Source organism: Mercurialis annua, linkage group LG2, assembly GCF_937616625.2.
Source record: "Mercurialis annua linkage group LG2, ddMerAnnu1.2, whole genome shotgun sequence".
Lineage (NCBI taxonomy): Eukaryota > Viridiplantae > Streptophyta > Magnoliopsida > Malpighiales > Euphorbiaceae > Mercurialis > Mercurialis annua.
In genome coordinates this window covers 10,164,926-10,188,308 of record NC_065571.1, presented here as the reverse complement: position 1 = coordinate 10,188,308, position 23,383 = coordinate 10,164,926, and the positions used below count along the sequence as shown (strand labels likewise).

Below are 23,383 nucleotides of genomic sequence, written 5' to 3'. Positions count from 1 at the left end.
TAGATCTACACATAAAAAGAATAAAAAAAAATCATAGGTCTAGACATAAAAATCATAAATCTACACATATAAATCATAGTTCTACACATACAAATATGATTTCATAACATTTTAGATTTGATGGCGGTGAACGGCGGCAGTGACAATGTGCAGGGGAACAAGGGAAGATCGCGAGGGAGGGCACGGCGGCGGCGATTGTAGCAGTGACGGCGGCAATTGTATCAGCGGCGGCCGCGAGCGGAGTAGCGGGGCGGCGTAGAAAGGGTGCGGCGGCGAGGAGAATGAAAGTAGATTATGGTAGTGATTTTATAAGATGAAGATTGATGTTAGTGGTGGTCGATGTTAATGAAGGAAGAGAGAAAATAAAATTAGAGTTTGGAGTGGAAAAGATGAAGAAAAAGAGGAAAAATGTATTTTTGGTAATAAAAGAGATATAGTGGTACATTAAGAAATATGAAAAACACTCTTATAAAACAAAAAAACAAAAGATAAGATGTTATGTTTTTAAATATTTTATCTTATTATAAATTTTTGTTTGACTACCAAATTTCTATTTTTTTTTTCATTTCGGTACTTTTTAAAAAATATTTAAATAACAGCCGAAGTATTTATTTTTATCTAAAAGCTTGTTATGTATGCATAATTTGACTTAAAATTCCTTTCAGGATAAAACTATATAGGTGTGATAAAATTTTAAATTAAAACTAGCAAAATCTGACTACTACATGCTAAATTCCGGGTGCCACCTAAACACTTTTGGCCGGAAAATCCAACATAAAAAAAAAAGTTCAGTAACAAAAAAAAAAAGAATTAAAGTATATATACTGAAATAAAAAAAAATGAAAGTTCAGTGACTATCAGAATTTATTATCTCAAAAAGTACTAATAAATTTATTATCAGAATTTATTACCTCAAATTTCTCTTTATAAATACTATTTTAAAAAAATTATAAAAATACAATATTTTTGTACACGAATATACGATTTTGTAAACAATCCATAAAAATTTCGCACAAAAATCAGATAATATACGTATAATTTTATTATATATAATCCGTATACAATACAAATTAAATATAAATTATATACATTTTCTCTTAGAGAATTCAGATTTGAGAATATCATATCTTAAATTTCAAATCTAAAATTTCAGATTAGATATGACAAGCGGCGGTGCTGTGGAGGCTGACGAGCAACAGCAATATGAGGAACTGGAGAGCAGCAGCAGCAACGTGAAATACCAGTGAGCGGCATGGATGGGCTGACGACTGGCGAAGGGGTAGTGAACCGAGGACAAAAGGTAGTGGCTGCTGATGTGCGGCAGCAAACTTTATAAAGTGAAGATTGCTGGTATTAATGGAGGAAGAAAAAAAAATAGGTTTGAAGAAAATAAAGAGATGAAGAAGAAGACAAATCATAAGTATGAAAAGATGTATTGGTATTTTTGTGCAGAGAAAAATTAGGTAATATTTTTGTAAATATTTTGTTTTTTCTACAATATAGGGTGTAAATTTTCCAAAAAAAAATATCGTCTAATTTAAGCCCCTTTGATCATAAGAAAATGAGACAAAAGAATATAAACATTAAACTCCGTGAGATAATTATTTATTTTAATTAAAATATACTGATAAATCTTTATAGTCAAATTTTATAATATTTAACATATATATAAAAAGAGCACAATTTATCATCTTTTGAGGCCGAATCACAAAAAAGACCTCAAACTTTTAGCCTATTTTTGATTTGGCTTAATTACATAACTAAGCCTTTTTTAAGCCCAATTTACATGGCTATCTTTTTTCCCCAAAAGTTTACATGTGTACCAAATAACTCCAAATTATTACACTAAATATCTTTTTTGCTGATGTCAGCACGCGTCACTATGCGCGCTGACATCGTTTTTGTCTTTTGTGCACCAGCAAAGCTGGTGCACTAGTAACTGATGCGCGGGTCAGTTATGTGATGTGGTTCACTCTATATGAGAGTGAACCACACCAAAGTTTCTTTTTTTTAAGTTATTTATTATTTATATATTAAAAAAGAATTATAATAAAAAATTATTTACATATATATTTTCAAAAATTATATTTATTTATTTATTTAAATTATGCTAAAAATAATCCAATTTTTATAAATTTATAAAAAAATATTAATTTTAATTTTTACAATATAAATATAAATAATTGAATTAATTAAAAAATACTAATATTAATTTTAATTTTAAATATATAAATATAAACAATTAAATCAACTAAAAAAATACTTATATTTTTTTAATTTTTAAATCAAGAAATGAATATGATATAGTAAATTGAAGTTTAATTAATTAAATCAACTAATTTTTTAAATTGTTATTTTTTATTTTTTATTTTTATCGATTTAATTGATTCAATTTGATACATACAAAGACATTTAAAATATTTCCTATACATATTTGTTTTTCAAATTTTTTCCCTTATTTCTTATGTCTTTTTTTAAGTTCTATTACTAATATTTTTATACATATCAGAGACTTGTCAAAAATTTAATTGAATCAACCGATGTATATTTTGATGCATACAAATGGAATTTAAAAATATATTTAATGAATTTCTGATACATATTTGATACATCTCCAGTAAATATCAAATACACATCTGATACATATTTGATACATATTCGTTGTTTGAAACCTTTTCCTTATATTCTATGTCTTTTTTATGTTCTATTACTGATATTTTTATACATCTCAGAAACTTGTCAAAAATTTTGATACATGTTTTACATATATATTTTGTATACATATTTGATACACCTCGGATACATACTTAATACGTTTTCAATACATATTTAATACATAAGTTATACATAGTAAATATATTTAAAATGTATTAAATAGATAAATCGTTAATACACCATTTTATACATGATATATATATATACTTAAAACATACATAATTTATACATAATAGAATCATGAAGGTATTTTAATAATTTTATCTTTAATTAAATATTTTTTATATATTTTATATTTTTAAAAATTAATATGCTTATATTTTTAAAATTAAAGTTAATATTAAATAAGTAAAAAAATATTTGTATTTTAAAATTTAATATTTTAAAATTTAAATATTAAATAAATAAAATGGATAAGATGAAAAAAATTAGATAAACCATTTGTTTTAAATGCGAGTTAAAATTTATATAATAAATAAGTAAGTTTTTTTTTTGTGCAATAAAAAACTAAAAAAAGATTAGATAGCTGACCCGCGGGTCAGCGAAGCATGTGCACCAGCACAGCTGGTGCACATATCCATGCGTCAGTACGCCTGACGCGCGCGTCAGGCCTACTGACGCATAGTACGTATAAATTGTAACTTTTTAATTAAAATTTGTACTATTTGTTATTTTATCTAGAAGCAATTGTACCGCATGTAATAAATCCTACTTTTTTATACACATCTGTAACTAACCCTTTTGATTTCACGGTGACGTTATAATTTTCTCCAATTTATCCGAATTTGTACATTTCGTCTCTAATTATATTCTAAAAATTAAATTGACCCTTTTTCATTTGGAGAAAAATACTAATAATTTGATACTTTATTTTTAACATAACTTTTATAAAACATTTAATGTATATACGTTTAGAACAAGTCTACAAAAATAAATTTAAACATGCATACAGTGGCGAAGCCACTTGAAGCAATAGGTGGTCAATTGACCACCTTTTGCAACAAAAAATTACACTGACATTCTATGTTAATTAGTTCTAATTACATAATCACGTTTATCTTAATACAAATTGACCATCTTAATCTCTTATTCTATATCAAATTATAAAATTTGACCCCCTTATGAATAATTTCTGGCTTCGCCCCTGCATGTATATAACATTTAATTAGTGAATGAATTAAAATATTATAAATATATAGCATCCTAACTAATAAATAAAAGTTTTAGTATAATTTTACAGTTTAATTGGTTCAATATTTCTCTATAGGTTTTGGATATATAGCAATTGAAATGTATTCCCAATTTTTACTTAAAAATCAAAGAGGATTGATATTTGATTTACCGTCGGATAGATTGAACCTGCGGATCTATTTTGATTCTTAAAACACCGTAAACATATAAAAGTATTTTTCTATGATTAAACACATTAAGTGACGGATCCAATTTTGTCAGGTAAAAATATATCATTTGTAACATTCTTATACTGTTTGTGTGAATGATCCATTAAAATCGCATAGCCTAGCAAAGGATAATCTGACTCTGCAAAAATTGTGATAGGCAGAAGAAACTTTTAAATAGATTCAATTTATCACGTCATCTGTGGAATAAACTAATTATATTAAAATACGTTATAATAGTGGTATTATTGTAATATCACTACTAAAAGGTGTAAAAAATAACAACTAAAATTACGATAATATCACTATTTTAATGACGTATTATAATATAATTAGTTAGTACGTATATGGCGTGATAAACTAAGTCTATCTAATATCTAATAATTTTCAGTATCCAGTGATGTTGTTAAATGGCATTAGCATCGGCTGCCGAAGGATTTAAAAGAAGACAAAATGAGAGGTGTAATTGGAATAAAACATTGTAACATTGCCTCTATCTACCAATGTACAACAACAATATAATGGTTCTACCAAGAAAATTACATGCCTCAAAATCATAACTCAATTCTCAATTATATTTCTTGCTATTCTATTACTATTAGTCTAAACATATCTTTAACACTAAGGACAATGAATAATTCTAAGCATATATTTAAACTTACCTATGGACAAAAGGAAAAAATAATGGTAAAAATTAAGCATATATTTAAACTTACCTATGGACAAAAAGAAAAACTAATAATAAAAATTACTAGCTATTGAACTCAATCAAAGGTCGGTTTGATTTCATTTTTTCCTAAAAATTAAAAATAGATTCAGTCATTTAGATCAAAACAGTTAAAAAAACCAAAATTTATTAAACTTGTTAAACCGTAAAAGCTATATAATTCTTTATTTACTAAGAGTCTAATTTATTTATTAATATTTCAATCTCTTTACTAGTTAGAGTTATATATTTATGGCAAAACATATCATAAGATTTTGTACTTCTTACTTTTCTACTTCATCACCAAGCATTTTTTTTATATTTGGTGCATTTATTTTTGAAAACAGTTTTATGAACTCCTATTTCTTTATTTGGTCCATATACTTTTGAAATAGTTTTACTTGATCCTTTACCAATGGAGAGTGCACTACACTTTCACATTTTTTTTAACAGAATGAGTTAATAAAAATGTTCCGAAAATACTAGGACCAAATAAACAAATAAAAACACTTAAGAAAGAAGTTAAAAAAAAGTGCATAGATTTTTAGATATATTTTATCTACATTTATATATCATTACTCCCTCCGTTTTTATTTAGTTGTTCATTTAGTCAAATGAATTTGTCTATAATTAGTTGTCCATTTAGCATTTTAAGATAACATTAGCTATTATCTTTCAAATTTATCCCTCTCTTATAAGTGACTCTATAACTCAATTTACAAAACATTTATTATATAGTAGGGTTATATTAGTATTTACTCCTATAATTTAAAACAAAAAAAATCAACTTTGTTAATATGTACTCCCTCCGTCCCAAAACAATAGTCCAATTTTTTTTTTATCCCAAAACAACAGTCCACTTTCCTTATAAATCACAATTTAAAGTGTTTATTTTTCATATTGTCCTTATTTAAAGTGTATCATTTATTACTATTAGTCTATAGTCATAACATTTAATAAGTGTATGATAAAAAAAATGAAAAAAATTATAAAAAATTAGAGCATTAATTATATTTTTTAAACTGTGTGAAAAGGGGAGAGTGGACTATTATTTTAGGACGGAGAGGGTACAATTTTAGCTAAATAAATAATTAAATAAAAACCGAAGTTGCATCGGTGATTAAACCGTAGAATAACAAATCGGTGGCCACAATTGTTAGATTTTTAAAATATCGAGTAGAAGTACACTTAAAAATAAACAATGGTCAATTAGCTGCTGTCCACTCAAACCCTTTAGTTGATCTTGACTCCGTAAATATGCACCAGCAACACTAGAACAAATAGTACCATGTCCGTTCGCCAATAAACCAATATTACGGTAGGCATGTGGCATTTTTATTGATAAAAAAGTATGTGATAATTAAAAAAAATTATATCCCAAATACTGATTGATTTGTTGTAAAAATAACACGGCACAACTATTTATAAGATAAACCGAATTTTGGTTTATTATTCCGTAAAAACCCTACCACAACGAGTAATGGCATAAATGCATATATAACTATTGACGATTGATAAGTATGCCAATCATTAATAATAATGAATATAGAATCACATCACTCAAATATTCATTTAGTATACAGAAAGATTTAAGCATAGGCAAGTAATTTCCAACTATACATAGATTCCATTGCTCATTCTCTTAGCAAGAGATTAAATATGTGCCGGCAAATACTTTGTAAAAACTATAATTAATTAAAAGCATTTGGCATTAACACAACAAAGGAATTAGATATTGACAAAGTAAAAAAGACATAGGCCTGCAGTTATTAATTTTAATCTGTCATCAATAGTAACCAATAATAATATATATAAGACTATCTATGTTCATTTCCAAATTTAATGAATTTCATTATTAGGCACATAAGTTGATCACTCTCAGTTTCATACAAAATGGGCGGTAAAGACGGCATGTTCCGATATGCCGACAGCACCGACAAGCTGTTGATGTTGTTCGGAGCTTTAGGCAGCATCGGAGATGGGTTACAGTATCCTCTAATGATGTACGTTCTTAGCCATGTCATCAATGAATTTGGAAATCCTAATGTTATTTTAAATAAAGAAACAGTGGACAGAGTAAGAACATCTCATCTCTTTTTATTTTATTTCTTTGTCTAAATTGAATATGAAATTTTATGACATGTTAGACATTTTACAATTTATGTTGACAGTACTCACTCAAGCTGCTGTATGTTGCAATTGCTGTTGGATTTTCCGCTTTCGTCGGTAAGTTCGTCGATAGTGACTCTTAACCGACTACTTTCACGAAAATTATATTGCACGAAAACATATAGTCACACGTTCTGTTTTCAGAAATGCTTCTGAAACTTTATTACTTTATGTTATATATTCTTGTAAAAAATATTGTTTCGGGGTTTTCTATCTGCGTTTCCATTTCCATGCAATATATCAGGAATCATATGAAGCTAAATTATGTTGCGTCGTTTATTTTAGTGAAATTTTGTTATGTTTGCAGAAGGAATGTGTTGGACAAGAACTGCTGAGAGACAGACTTCTAGGATGAGAACAGAATATCTGAAATCTGTTTTAAGACAAGAAGTTGGCTTTTTTGACACACAAGAAGCTGGTACTTCCACTACATATCAAGTTGTTTCTACCATATCCAATGATGCTAATGCAATTCAAGTTGCAATATGCGACAAGGTATGGTTTTCGTTTCTCGACTTTTACCTATCGGTGTCTCAATTCTGTTCCCGGAAACACTTATAAAACTACGAAACTCTATATTTTTTTAATATATTCTTATATAATATATAGTTTATTTAGTTCCCACTTTTGCGTTTCTGTTTCTTATTTATTGTTGCATATAAGTTAGTGTTGAAAGCTCATCCCATGGTCAGGTCACTGAGCTATGTTGCACCGAAACTTCTCGACTCCTACGTTCTGGCATCTTATTTTTGTCTTTAGAAACACTTCTAAAACTCCAAACTCTATATTTATAGCATATTATTACAAAATTTTACGTTTTAACGTGTCTCGTTCCATGCTAAATATTCACTGAATCAAACATAGACTGAATGCCAAGTAATCTGTAGGTTAGTATCATATAAATTTCAAGCTATATTGCACGAAAACAAACACAAATATGCTGTACGAAAATCAAATAGCACCGAAAGGAAAAAACGCTGAAATAACAAACAATAATATATTTTTACAAGAACATGCTATAATTCAAAAATTAGAGTTTTATAAGTACTTTCGGAAACAAAAACGAAATGGCGAAACGTATGACTCGACAAGTTTCAATGCAATATAGTTTTTAAGCTTGAAACAAAAGAAAACAACTCCTTTGATTACAAGTTGAAACTGTTTTCTTATTGCAGATACCTAACTGTCTTATGTACATGTCGACCTTCGTCTTCTGCCTCGGGACTTCCTTCGTACTATCATGGAAGCTGACATTAGCCGCTCTGCCGTTAACAGTGATGTTCATCGTTCCGGGACTTGTATTCGGGAAGCTAATGATGGATACAATAATGAAGATGATTGGATCATATGCAGTTGCTGGTGGGATTGTAGAACAAGCAATTTCATCTATAAGAACAGTGTATTCATATGTTGCAGAAAGCCATACACTAGACAGGTTCAGCAGTGCACTGCAAAACACAATGGAATTAGGCATAAAAATGGGTTTTGCTAAGGGCTTGATGATGGGCAGTATGGGAATAATCTATGTAGGTTGGGCTTTTCAGGCTTGGATTGGTACTTATTTGGTAACCGAAAAAGGCGAAAAGGGCGGATCCATCTTTGTAGCCGGAATCAATGTCATTATGGGAGGATTGTAAGTTTCCATTTGATTGAGCTTTGGCTAGTACTGCAGCCATCTTACTGGAAAGTAGATTACGAGTTTGAACTCGGTTTAGCCTCCGTTGCACATTAACTTTTTGAATATTATGTTTTGCATTTTATTTCCATTTCCGAAATCACTTCGAAACTCTATATTTTTAACATAATTTTATATAAAATATCCTTTTTCCATTGGAATTTCATTGTAGCTCATTTAACAAAATAAGAAAACAAATTAGATTACAGATTTGAACACGATTGCAATCTATATTGCACAAAAACCTTCAAATCCAATTATGGCGTTTTATTTCCATTTCCGAAAATGCATCTGAAACTTTAAAACTTTACATTTATAACATAGTTTTACATAAAATGTATTTTTCTCATTGTTTTTGTTTCAATTGTTTTAGCGTTTTCGTTTTCATGCTACACAGATTGCAGTTCCGCTAATAAAAAAGAAAAAGAAATTATTTTTGAGGTTTAGAAGTTAATAGTTTCATTATGTGTTTGCAGGAGTGTTTTAGGTGCACTTCCGAATCTAACTTCCATCACAGAGGCAAAACTGGCCGCTACTCGTATTTTCGAAATGATGGATCGAAATCCGAGTATAGATTCCGAAGACAAGAAAGGGAAGGCATTGTCGTACGTAAGAGGAGAAATAGAATTTAAAGACATATATTTTAGTTACCCATCAAGACCTGATACAGCAATCTTTCAGGGATTGAACCTCACAATTCCAGCCGGTAGAACTGTTGGTCTTGTAGGTGGCAGTGGTTCAGGAAAATCTACAATCATTTCATTGCTTCAAAGATTTTATGATCCAATTGAAGGAGAAGTTCTGTTGGATGGTTACAAAATACGCAGACTTCAGTTGAAATGGTTGAGATCTCAAATGGGTCTGGTTAATCAAGAACCAGTTCTCTTTGCTACTTCTATTAAAGAAAACATATTGTTCGGGAAAGAAGGAGCATCAATGGATGATGTTATAAGTTCCGCTAAAGCTGCAAACGCTCACGACTTCATCGTTAAGTTGCCGGATGGATACGAAACTCAGGTAAGCTAACTCAAGAAACTATACATACCTCGACTAATTAAACATAGTTCGTGATAATGACATGAGTTTTGATCGTTTGCAGGTTGGCCAATTCGGATTCCAGATGTCAGGAGGGCAAAAGCAGCGAATTGCTATAGCAAGAGCAGTAATCCGGGACCCGAAAATTTTGTTACTCGATGAGGCAACGAGTGCACTTGACACACAATCTGAAAGATTAGTACAAGAGGCGATTGATCAGGCGTCGAAAGGAAGGACGACAATCACCATTGCTCACCGCCTTTCCACAATCAGGACAGCGAATGTAATCGTGGTTCTTCAAGAGGGAAGAGTAATTGAATCGGGGTCTCATCAAGAGCTGATGCAAATAAATGACGGGCAGGGAGGAGAATACAACCGGATGGTGCAGTTGCAGCAGATGGCAGCAGAAAATGAAGCTCCAAATGATTTTAGTTATAACAACGATGATCCGAGAAAATTCAATAAGATGAATGTTGCGCCAAGTCCGATTAGTATAAGATCGACTGCTAAAAGCACTCCGGGGTTTCACCCTTTCAGCCCCGCGTTCTCCTTTGGCACCCCCTATTCCTATTCAGTAGCGTATGATCCTGATGATGACAGTGCGGATTATGGCCTCAAGGGAGCGAACTATCCTGCTCCATCTCAATGGAGACTGCTGAAAATGAATGCACCGGAATGGAGTACAGCTTTGATTGGATCCTTAGCTGCAATAGGCTCTGGGGCAGTTCAACCCATTAATGCTTACTGTGTAGGATCGCTTATAGCAAATTACTTCCGCACTGATAAATCTGCTATAAAGCACAAATCGAGGATCCTGTCCTTTGTTTTCTTAGGCATTGCTGTTCTCAACTTCATCAGCGGTCTTCTCCAACACTACAACTTTGCAGTTATGGGAGAAAAGTTGACGGAAAGAGTACGAGAGAAACTTCTCGCAAAGCTGATGACTTTTGAGATAGGATGGTTCGATGATGACAATAACACGAGTGCAGCAATTTGTGCAAAATTTGCAACTGAAGCCAACATGGTTCGATCACTCGTTGGAGATCGAATGTCATTGTTGGTTCAAGCAATTTTTGGTTCTATTTTAGCTTATGCAATAGCACTTGTCCTGTCATGGAGACTGGCACTTGTCATGATCGCGGTGCAACCATTAGTCGTCGGAAGCTACTATTTACGGAGTGTATTAATGAAAAGTATGGCCGGGAAGGCGCAAAAAGCACAAAAAGAAGGAAGCCAAGTAGCAAGTGAGGCTGTAATAAACCACAGAACAATAACTGCATTCTCTTCTCAGAAGAGAATCTTAGGGATATTCAAAAACACTTTGAAAGGTCCTAAAGAGGAGAGCGTTAAACACGCCTGGCTCTCGGGTTTTGGTCTTTTCAGTGCTCAGTTTTTCAACACAGCTTCTACTGCATTAGCTTACTGGTACGGCGGAAGACTCCTAACTGACGGGTCCATATCACCCGAGCACCTTTTTCAAGCGTTTTTGATACTTCTTTTCACTGCTTACGTCATTGCAGAAGCCGGCAGTATGACTAATGATTTATCTAAAGGAGGCGATGCAATTCGAGCAGTGTTCGCAATCCTAGACAGGAAGAGCGAGATTGATCCGGAAAATTCATTTGGTTCAGACATTAAGAAAGAGATAAGAGGCCGTGTCGATGTTAAAAATGTGTTCTTTGCATATCCGTCACGACCTGATCAGATGATCTTCAAGGGTCTGAACGTTAAAATTGATTCAGGGAAGACAGTGGCACTAGTGGGACCAAGTGGTTCAGGAAAATCTACCATCATTGGCCTTATTGAAAGATTTTATGATCCAATAAAGGGATCAGTTTTAATTGATGGACAGGATGTCAAAAACTACAATCTGAGGATGCTTAGAGCTCATATTGCATTAGTCAGTCAGGAACCGACCTTATTTGCTGGAACTATCAGGGAGAACATTGCTTACGGTAAACAGAACGCAAGAGAATCGGAAATACGAAAAGCTGCTCGTCGTGCCAATGCAGATGAATTCATCAGGTATGACAAATTCAATAACTCAACAGGAAAGAAGATGTTATAGTCTTCTAGGGGTGAGCGCCAAACGACAGGAAAATCGAACTTAATGAAAACTGAACTGCTCCGAACTAAAAATAATCGGTTTGGTTCGTTTATTATGCACTTTTTTAGAATTTTGGTTGGGTTATGTTTCATCATCTATTTCTGCCTATTTTACAGTGGAATGAAAGATGGGTATGATACATACTGTGGAGAAAGAGGAGTTCAGCTATCAGGAGGTCAAAAACAGAGGATAGCACTCGCCCGTGCCATACTCAAGAACCCATCAATCCTTCTATTAGACGAGGCTACCAGCGCTCTAGACAGCGTCTCAGAGAATTTAGTTCAAGAAGCACTCGAGAAAATGATGGTCGGAAGAACATGCGTAGTTATTGCGCACAGGCTATCAACTATACAGAAATCCAACATCATTGCAGTTCTCAAAAATGGGAGAATTGTGGAAGAAGGCTCCCACAATGAACTCATGTCGTCGGGTCGTGGCGGAGTATATCATTCTCTGGTAAAAGGGCAAAGCAGCAGCCCTTACCGTTGAATCACAATAATTGTGAATCAGAATTGATCAGAAAAAAAAATTGAATCCTAAACTTTATAGACTTCGCTGCAGCTTTTACCTGATGTCTCGAGCTTGGTAAAATCACATTGTCAGGATTTTGGTTGCAGTTTTCTTAGAAGTTTTAGTAGATTATGTTAGAAATTGTTCAGTTTGCTAGTTCTGTAATTATAAAATGTAAGGATAACATAATAAACTTGTTATTCAACTTAAATATACATCCCTCAAGTTTGAAGACAATTGAAAACACGAATTTGAGAACTAAAGCTGAAATTAACCTAAGAGAAATGAATTAGTGTATGCGTTCCTATAATGTTGATGTCATTTCTTATGCTACTGCTCTTTGCTATTAGTTCTTAAAAGAAACAGTTTTATAATTTTGAGTTAACGTAATATTTGACATGATATCAAAGTTTCAATGATCGAAAGTTATGAATTCGAACATTGTCAACCTTCTATGATTAATTAAATGTTTTAGCACAGTATACGGTGGATATGTATTAGATCATGTTTCAAACTCAATGAACATTCATGTGCAAATTATTTTAAAAACAATAATACTACAATTATAGTCTCACCTAGCAACTTTAACTTTTTGGATGATTAGTTATTTGACAATCTCAAATGAACCTGAAATCTTTCACATCTTAGTATAAAACGAGTTTTTCTTAAATCTTTCATCTTAAATTGCATTTTCAGCTGGATTTTTAACACATTTTCCGGTCATCAAGAATTAGGGCAGCCTTCTACACCAAGTAAATTATCAAAAACTACAAACTATAAAACAAAGGATAAGCAAACTTACTATTTGCAAGAATAGTCAGGCATAATAATTTGCATACTTAATGTTATTATGGATTTTAGCATGTATATATTCCCAATCATAGTATATAGAAAATTGACTAAAGATATTACCTCTACATTAGAATTAAGCGATTAGCGCCTCGTCAAAGAAGTCTTATGCTCACCATGGAGGAAAAGATGCTTCAGATAAATGAGTGATCAATATAGCTCTTTAGTTACAGAATACACTAGATGTCTTCAAAATCCCCATGATCAAGGCGGTACAAGAAAGACAACTAAAACAAGGCAATTGAATATCGTCACAGCTTTTAGTTTTCAAAACAGTCGTATGACTATATCCAGCCTGTCAAGCCTAGTTGGTCGGCGACATTGTACATAACAAGTTTATCCCAAACAGGGCCAAAAAGTTTCTCCCCTCCAATAGCAAATGTCATGGCCCATGAGCAAAGAAGAACTGAGAATGCTGTGAACCCAATTGCTGATCTGACGACATCTGCAAGAATACCATTTAAACCATCAATGAGTTACAGAGATGATCGTAACAGAATTCATCCTATTAGATTAGATCAATGAAAGACTAAGAAACAATTAGTAACCACATTTACTTTGCAATCATAATGTAAGCATACCACCATATATACCAATAAGAACATTTTCAGAATGCACGTCATTCATGCCTAGGAAAAGTGGTCTTACATAAGAAGAACCGATAATGTAGCTGTGTGACACACTCATAAATTATCTTATTTAATATATAAGTTTTCAACAGGTCATTAAAAAATTTCATTCATAAAATGAATCGATAGAAACACGTAAATAAATCCTATCCTGCATATGGCGCCTGCTTAGAAATAAACATAGCAGCCAACAGTAAATGGTTTTGAACTTCTATACTTGGCATCCGTAGTCAGACACACAGCTTTATTATCTAGTTGCTTCAGTGTTCAGTGAGAAGTTTATATAGGTATAAATACTTGTTATCATGCAAGTCCATCTGTAGCTTCACAGACGTCATTTACGGCATTCTGCAATCCTTTAAAAAATGTGATAAACAAGCAATACTTCCGGTTAAGAACCATCTGCCACATACGTCGGTCATCCAATGTAGTCATTTAATGTATACTGAGAAGTAACAAAATATGCAATATTTCATACTGACACCAACTTTGCCATGGAAGACAGCTTAGGGATAAGGAATATTTCAACAACCAAAACGTGATAATCTTTTTTTTGATACTCATTCAGTAAATTTAACAAAGGAGCCAATTTCCGTAGGGCCTTCTAAATTCTCTTTCCACAGAGAGAAAAACACCTAAAAGAGTCGCACCATAGGAATTCAAATAAAAATTTGTAAGATTTTTGATCTGCTCTACTACACAAAGATGTCAATCTGTCATTCAAGTGTATTCAGTAAAGACAAGGACTAGAATTTCTTTACTAGCAAGACTCTTTGAAATACGCTGCACACATTCAAAAGAAATTTTACACAGAAGAAACTTTACAACTATACTTTGTGACTGATTCAGAAAATTCACCTATTGTTTTCCCTCATAATTTACAACAACAGTTTACTAATTAAAAATCCATCATAAAAGAAAGATTGTGAGTTTGCTTGGAGTGAATCATGAGCAAGAACTTCAACTCAGTTGAATTCTTAATGACTTCCCCAGCATGAATATTGACTAAATAGAATTCAATCGAACCGAATTTCACTCATTTCTAGATTTCCCCACACAATAGTTACTCTCTAATCAAAATTGAACTAGGTAGCATGGACACAGACACGGGACACTTGAATACGGACATGGTGAAACAATGTTCTTTTAAAGTTCCCAATGTAAAAAAAATGAAGTTTTGTGTCAATATCGACAACAAGGAAATTTATAGTAAGAGGAAAATCCGTCGACTTTAGAAATCGTGAAACGGGACACGCTGATTGAGTGAAGTGCAGGTGCTACTGCTATCTAGAAATAAAATAACAAAAAGAAAGTAATACCCATTTCCTAAAAAATAAAGAACCCATCTTTCCCTAAATTATTTGCAATTAACCAAAAAAAAATTCACAGTACACATGAAGAAAATGAAGAAAAAGAGAGTGAATTACAGGGACGAATCCGAGGGAAAGAGCGAGAATGGCGGAGAACGGGCCAGAAGTAGAAGCAATTAACAGCCCAAAGCAAGGGCAATAATGCATATCCGAACTTGTAGAATCTGCCAGCGTAATTTAATGATTCTTCCTCTGATAGACCTAAAGGTCCATCTACTGTTGGCCACACCGGAGACGGTGACAAAATTGGATCATCACTTGAATTTGGATTATTTGCGGTGGCTGTTGCGGTGGTGGTGGCGGAAGAGTTACTGTGCGACGCTTCCATTGAAATCAGTAATTATGTAGGCTTCTGTTGTAGACTGCTACAAAGAAGCTGGAAAAATTAAAACGAGCAAATATAATTGAGCAAAAAGTCAAACCGGTCCCTGCAGTTTTTATTAGAGGTTAAATAACCCATATTTGGTCATTTTAATTAGGGTTAATTCCTAAAAAATTACGAACTTTACACGAAGTTTCATTTTAATCATGACCTTTAAAAGTTGCCATTTAAAGGCACAAACTTTCATTTTGTTTCAAATCTATCATTTCAGTGTATTTTTGTTGACTAAATTCTTCAATAAACCATTAATAAAAGACCCAAATTATAAATCGACATTAAATCTTATTATCTTTTAGTTAGAGTATATAGGATTAGGAATTTTTGGTTCGATAAAATACACCGGATTTTACTTTGGCGATAGATTTGAAACAAAATGAAAGTTCGTGCCTTTAAATGATAACTTTTAAAGTTCATGATTAAAATGAAACTTCGTGTGAAGTTCGTGATTTTTTTAAGAATTAACCCTTTTAATTAATTAAGGACAATACTTTCTATTTTGTGTCTATAGAGAACAAATAACAATACTCTCTATTTTCAGGTCGACAAACTTGGATCATCTCAGTCTTAAATTTCTTGATAATGTAATATTATACTTAATTGACATAAAGGCCTGTTTGGTTCAGCTGTTTCTTATAACTGCTAGCTGTTAGCTGTTGCTGCTAGCTGTTAGCTGTTGCTGATAGCTGTTAGCTGTTGGTTGGTAGCTGATAGCTGATAGACCATACGTGTTTGGCGAGATTTGATTAGCTGTTGCTGTTTATATATAAAATGACCGTAAAGGGCATAATTTTTATTTTTATTTATTAATTTATAAATATATTATATTATATAATATTCAATAAAAATATTAAAAATTATTTTTTTATAATATGGAACGTTAGTTTAAACTTATTTAAATATATTTTTTGATAAAATTATGATTTATTTTAAAAAATAATTAAGTTATAGATTTGTTAATATAAATAAATAAGATTAGATAATTTAAAAATGATTAGAGTATTTAAAAATAATTTAAAAAACTATATATATACTAAAAAACAATACATTTTAATAGGGGTAGTTTTGTTTAAATAATTAAAAATATTGAAAAAGCTATCAGCTGTTGGCAAAAAGCTCCACAACGGAGCTTTTCAAAAAGCAGCTGTTGGAGGTTCAAAAAGCTCAAAAAAGCTTTTAGAAAATTCTCACCAAACATTTTAGTGGAGCTTTTTGAAAAGTAAAAGCTAAAAGTTCCACCAAAAAATTGAACCAAACACCCACAAAAAGAGAGAGTATTATTCTTAATTGATCAAATAACTCAATTGTTTGACCCTGAATCACAAATTTAAAGATTTGATTGACTATTTACTCAATTAAATTTAATTTGCTATAATAATTTGGTTTATTAATTTTTAAAATAAATTTAATTAAATTTACTTTTACATTTTCTCAAAATATGTAAAATAAAACTAGAATTAGAATCAAAGGTATTAAAATATTAAATAAAATATATTAAAACTAGTATAATATATTAAATGAAAATATTTTAATAATTATTCTCATGCTTTCTTATAATACAAAAATAGATATAATTAATTTTGTTTTAAAGAATACAAATCAATAAATTTGAAAATAACATAAATTCAATTTATATAAGCTTGATTTATAAATTCAAGACTCGATGGTCCTTTACTCAAATTCAAAAGTAAAACTTAGTAAGAAAAGTTATTAAAGATGCAAAACAAAAGAATCTATTGTTGGATTGATTTAAAAGTAAAAAAATTAAAGAAAAATAAATATAAATTACAAAAAATATCTCTTTTTCGGATAATTTTTAGATTTAAATATAAACAATAGAAAGAAAAGAAATGCTGCATCAGACCAAAATCAAATACATAGGGGCTACAGGCTTCCAAATAAAATCTATATCTATATCTATATCTATCTATCTATATACTTATATAATTGAGAGGACCAACGGAGCCCTCTTATTCAATCTCACCAAAAGAAGCCCTCTCATTCAATCTCACCAAAAGAAGCTCTCTCATTCATTCTCACCAAATAAAGCAATATCATTAGTTCCCACTATTTTTAAAATACGTATTTTAATTTAATTAATTTAACTAATATTTTTGTATGACTTTCAATCTATACCAAACTCCTTATGCACATACACTATATATATCATCGAAGTATGACTTCTAATTTATATCAAACTCATAATCAACATAACCTATATCAATATCATCTATTTACTCTCCTCTTTGGATTTTAAGCCGTCCCAATTTTATATGCAGGCAGCAAATGTAAGTTTAATTTTCTAAGGATCTATTGATGCTTTGATAATACCTTGCAATAATTTGTTGAATTATTATATTGTATTTATTTTCTTTTTTATAATTATTGTATATATTATTAGATGATCATTAATGTTGTTTTTTTTAAGGAAGTGATCAACGTTGTTATTAATTGTTTTTCATACTGCAGGTTTGTATTTTCTGAGTTAGAAGGAGTGATGGACTCATGAAATCTATTGCAGAATTTATATTTTGTAAATCAATTGTTTTTATCATTTAGCTATTTGTACCATGATTATGTCTTCAGTTGTTTAGTATCTATACTTCGACCAATATCAAGGAACCTTAATCAACTTGCAGTGTATTTTATATTTTTAAAAGACTTTAGATTTGTATTTTTATCTAATTTTTATATTTCAATAAATAACATATCTGTGTTTTTTTTGGGTCCTAATATGATCAACAAAGAGTTTTATAAGCAGATTAATTATAAGCCTGTCACAATACATTTAATTAGAATTATTGTATTTATAGGTTTAGTTTTTAGTATTGAAATCAAACTTTTCAATTAGAGTCCTATCAAGTCTGTGTTACAATTAATTAGTTTCTTACTAACAAATTTGTGTATTTTTTAACTTAGACTCCTATTAAATGTAAAAAGTGAAAAATAAATGTGGTTTTTGATGAAATTATCAGAAGAAAATTATTGAAGAAATAAAGATAAAATTTTGATAAAAAAATAGTTAAAAATATAAAATGTAGAGACAATTCATCATTTAAATTATTAAATTATATTTTTATTTTCTTATAAGTTTACACATTAAAATTTTTAGTTTTAGAAATTATTAATTTATTTTTTGAAAAAAATAATTATAATTTAAATTGTATATAAATTGAGCCGCGCAAATGCGCGGGATTACGACTAATCTATATATCTATATCTATATACTTATATAATTGAGAGGACCAACCGAGCCCTCTCATTGATTCCTACAAAATAGAGCTCTCTCATTGATTCGTATAAAATAGAGCACTCTCATTAATTCTCACCAAATAAAAAATTCTCATGAGTTCCCACTTTATCTAAACTACTAAATTTAAATTTATCTCTTTAAATAGTTTTCAACTTATATAAACTACTCATTTTATTAAAAAAAATCTCTTATTAATTTGATTTATTAATAACAATCATTCAATTATTCCTAACTATTTTCGGCATCAGTGAAGTTAGAAGATGCATGTCTCTTTATAATTCATTAATATTAATAGAAATCGATCATTTTGACAATATTCACGTGCAACTTTGTGAGCTTAATCTCTAAATACAAGTTTTAATTTTTACTCCAACATCTTATAATTTAATGAACGAACGAAAAATTTCTTATCAGAGTTAATCTTATTTTATACTTATTATGTGAGTAAAGCTTTTGCTTTATGTTTTTTTTGCTAAAAAATTAATTAATAACATCAGGTGATATTTTAATAAAATTTATACCAATTAATATATTTTGAACTATTTTTCCAATATGTTTAAACTACATTTTTATAAAGCCAGACCTATAAAAATATCAAACGTATACGCTTTTTGTTAGTTATAACCAAACTTTTCAAAATTGGAAATATAACCCGTTTTGACAAATTGTGTTCCTTTAATAGCCAAATTCGAATCAAATCGATTTTTTTGCCAACATGAGAGTCATGTATATAAGATTAAAAAAAAATTAATCAAAATAAAACCAAATTTTTGCATGCTGTCTCACAATAAAAGATTTAATCACAAACCGAAAACAGTTCAAAAATGTCTATAAAAAGCATAATATGCAAAAACGGATTAATATTTATAATAGAAAAATAACATAATTTTATTATCAAGCGTAAAATAATCAGACCACACACAAATATTTAATGTGACAAAACACAAAAGTTAAATCATTAAAAAACAAAAATAAATATTTTCTGGTATAAAATTTCTTATTTTTACTGCTTACAAATCGTGGATTTAGCAATCACTTAAGTGGTTAAGTGTCTAATTTATATTAACTTCTTAAACCCAAAAGAAAAACAAAATATATCAACTGTGCTTAGCATCTTTATTACTTTATGTCAATTCAATTTATGGTAGCAGCTGGTGATTAGCTTCCGAACTTGCATCAACCTTTAAACTCCATAATAAAATTTTGAAGCAGGTAAAACTTTTGAATTTAACAGAGTTGTATGTTATGTTAGTATCGTTTTCTTCGTATCTTTGTTTATTTTTTATTCTCTGTGTTCTAAGTTTTATTCTAATAAGTTTTTTTTGTTTCATTGATTTGCAGGTAACTAATTTGTACTTCGAAGAGTATCATCTTTTAGGTTTGAAATTTTGTCAATTTTCATCCATTTTTTTCTTTATAACGCTAATTCAATACCTCATATTATAATCATAAAATTATTCCGAATTTTGAAGTGTTTCATATTCAGGATTATATTTTGATTTTCAGGACGTTTTTTTTCTTTATATTGCTAATTCAGGTTCACCTTAAACTTTGATTTTCAAATAACTAATTTGAACTTTGAGTTTGATTTGTTAATTTATGACCACCTTATACTTTGATTTTAGGTAACTATTATGAACTTTCATCTTCTCGGTTTGAGTTTTAAACTATTTCTAAACCATTGTTTTCTTTAATGATAAAGGTTTTTGTGTGAGTGATCAATTCGCACTTCAATGGAGAAATACTTCAGTGATATATAGTAATGTTGTGGATAATGATATGTCGTCTTTTACAAATCAAGAAATATGTAAGTCAATATTTTACCTTCTAATAATATCTGATAGAGTTTCCTCTAACGTTTAAGGTCATCCTGAATTAACAATATAGACTTTCCTCTAACGTTTAAGGTGATATGTCGTCCTCTATTAAATTTCTTAATCTTTTTGCTAACCTTTAATTTTCGGTTAATAACATTACAAATGTACTATTTCGCTTTATAATTTGTTTTTAAATACTTTACATATTATTCTTTAAAGTTTTGTTGAGCTTCGTTAGCAAATTAGTATGAAATCATGAAGTGTTGCAAATCATATTACTTGATCCATATTTTTTCATAACAAATAACAATAGAGAAATTTTTGCGGAAACAAAAAAAAAGTAATTGAAGAGAAAAAGTTACAGTTTCGATAGAATAAATTTAAAAATATATTATTTCTTTATTCTATTTTATTTATTAGCATTATTTGTATGATTTTTAAAAAAACGTATCATCTCAATTACATATAAATAGATTTCGCGCAGATGCGCGGGTTTACGACTAGTATTTATATAATTGAGAGGACCAACGGAGTCTTCTCATTGATTCTCACCAAATAGAATTTTCTCATTGATTCTCACTAAATAGAATTTTTTCATTGATTCTCATCAAATAAAATTTTCTTATGAGTTCCCACTTTTTATAAACTATTTATTTTTAAGTATATTTTTAATAATTTTTACTCTATATAAGTTACCTTCTCATGAGTTACCATGTTTGATGAATTATTTTTTCTTCTATTTCAATGAATATTTGTTGGACTTTGAAAAAGACTCTTCTTCGGAAGTTAAAATTACTGTGTCAATAATTAATTACCTCACAACTGATTACCTGCTAATTCTCCACTAATTCTTATGTATAAATACCCAACGTTTCTCAGACTTTAAGTAATGAAGATTTTATATTTATATTTATATATTACATATTTCAAATACACTATCTAATTAGTTTTTAATTTATTACTATTAATTATTATTTCTAATAATAGAATCACAATTACAGTTTATTTGTATTAAAATTTAGCTAATAACTTTTTAATTATTTAATTATAGATGTAGTACAAGTTTCTTTTTCAATTTTTACATATACATAAATTTTTATCCGAGTAACATTTACATGTCCACACAATTTACATGTCCACTATAAAAATTATTTATGCTACAGAGCACGGTCTCATGTGACTTGATAATAATCGAATAAAGCATTATAAAAAAAATTAAGAAAAAGTGATAGCAAGAAAGAAAAATAAATAAAAATTGTACTACTTTATTTAACTTCATTATAAATACAACTAAAATATCAACCTAAGTAGTGATAAAATAAAAAAATAGTTAAAAAATTACATACAATTATAAGATAAAATAAAATCAAAAATTTAATTTGAAATGCACAAAATTATAAAGAATTAAGGATTTTAATTAGAATCATTAGGCTATAAATCAAGTTAATAAAATTAAAAATAAATCATGAATTAAAAATAAATAACAAATGTATTACTTTATTTAACTTCAACTAATTTTATTTAATGGATTATAAATACAACTAAAATTTAAACATAAGCATCACCGACGGACTCTGTAAAAAAGTTAAACTCTTTAAATAAAAGAGTGTAACAATAAAATGCAAGTCTAATGAACTAGCTATTATGTATATTTAGAGAAGAGAGTGAGTTTGATTCTCTATATGTGGAGCCAATTTTCATTCTCTATTCCATATTTTATCAATTACATTTAGTATTTAAGTTAAATTAAAATAATTTCTCTTAATATTTTTTTCTAATCTAATATAAAAAAAGATTAATTAAAAAATTAAAAAAAGTTAATTAATATTGATTGAAAAAAGTAAAATAAAGAGTTAAAAATTAGAGTCTATTGAAATAAAATTAATAAAATTAATCTTTAAACTTAACATGCTCTTTATTTGAAAGAAGATGCTCTTTATGATAAAGAACATCATTGAAGATTTCTAAGTAACGATGAAATAAAAAAATTAATTAAAATTACATACAGTTATAAGATAAAACAAAGTTTAAAATTTAATCTGAACTACAAAATATTATAAAGAATTAGAAAACTATTTAGAATCATTAGGTTATAAATCAAGTTAATAAAAGTAAGACTAAATTATGAAATTATCATAAGTCGAATATGAAAAAAATTGGTGTCTCTATTAATAAATGTTAATTTTGTATGTATACAATTTTTAAAAATAAATTTAAATATTAAAAATTTATAAAAATTATCATAAACCGAGCATTGTCATCATAAGCTACCCGTTTGTATAGATTACTTATCATTAATGATCAATTATTAGATATAGTAAATAATTTATTAATAAGAGATTATAATTTTATTTTATTAATTACTTTAGTTTCATAGATTATATAAAATTATGTTTGCCTTTTTTACCAAATTGTATCTTAATGTTTTTATTGGTAATATATAGAAAAATAATTAATATTATTTTTCATAAAAATTTTATTATATTTCTATAATATATTTTTATTTAAATGAAATTAATTTAATATGAAAATGATATTATATCAATTATGCATGAGTAGCCCTCACTGATTTTCATAAAAGCTTGCATTCTTATGAGTTCACGTTTTATTTAAATTAATTTATATTTAACTAATAATCAAAAACAATTATATTTTAACTTTTAATTAAATTTCCAACTAAAATAAATGATTTTATTTCATTAATAGATAATTTTCATGACTATTCAATTTTTATAGACACCTTAGGAGTTTGTAATTTGAATAAAACCTTTT

At 29.2% G+C, this 23,383-nt stretch overlaps 2 protein-coding genes across 2 annotated transcripts; one reads left to right on the top strand and one right to left on the bottom strand.

The window, feature by feature from the left end:
• The first annotated feature begins 6,683 nt into the window (after positions 1-6,683).
• On the top strand, positions 6,684-12,556 carry LOC126667640 (putative multidrug resistance protein). Its single transcript, XM_050360655.2, has 7 exons — positions 6,684-6,894; positions 6,990-7,044; positions 7,295-7,482; positions 8,163-8,620; positions 9,139-9,679; positions 9,762-11,722; positions 11,921-12,556. Exons 1-7 carry the CDS (start codon positions 6,712-6,714, stop codon positions 12,291-12,293), a joined length of 3,759 nt encoding a protein of 1,252 aa, XP_050216612.1. The 5' UTR covers positions 6,684-6,711; the 3' UTR covers positions 12,294-12,556.
• Positions 12,557-13,283: 727 nt separating this feature from the next.
• LOC126667642 (probable gamma-secretase subunit PEN-2) lies at positions 13,284-15,536 on the bottom strand. Its single transcript, XM_050360660.2, has 2 exons — positions 15,220-15,536; positions 13,284-13,608 (listed from the first exon to the last, which is right to left on the bottom strand). The coding sequence occupies exons 1-2, from the start codon at positions 15,488-15,490 to the stop codon at positions 13,448-13,450; spliced, it is 432 nt and encodes a 143-aa protein (XP_050216617.1). The 5' UTR covers positions 15,491-15,536; the 3' UTR covers positions 13,284-13,447.
• Between the last annotated feature and the right edge of the window lie 7,847 nt (positions 15,537-23,383).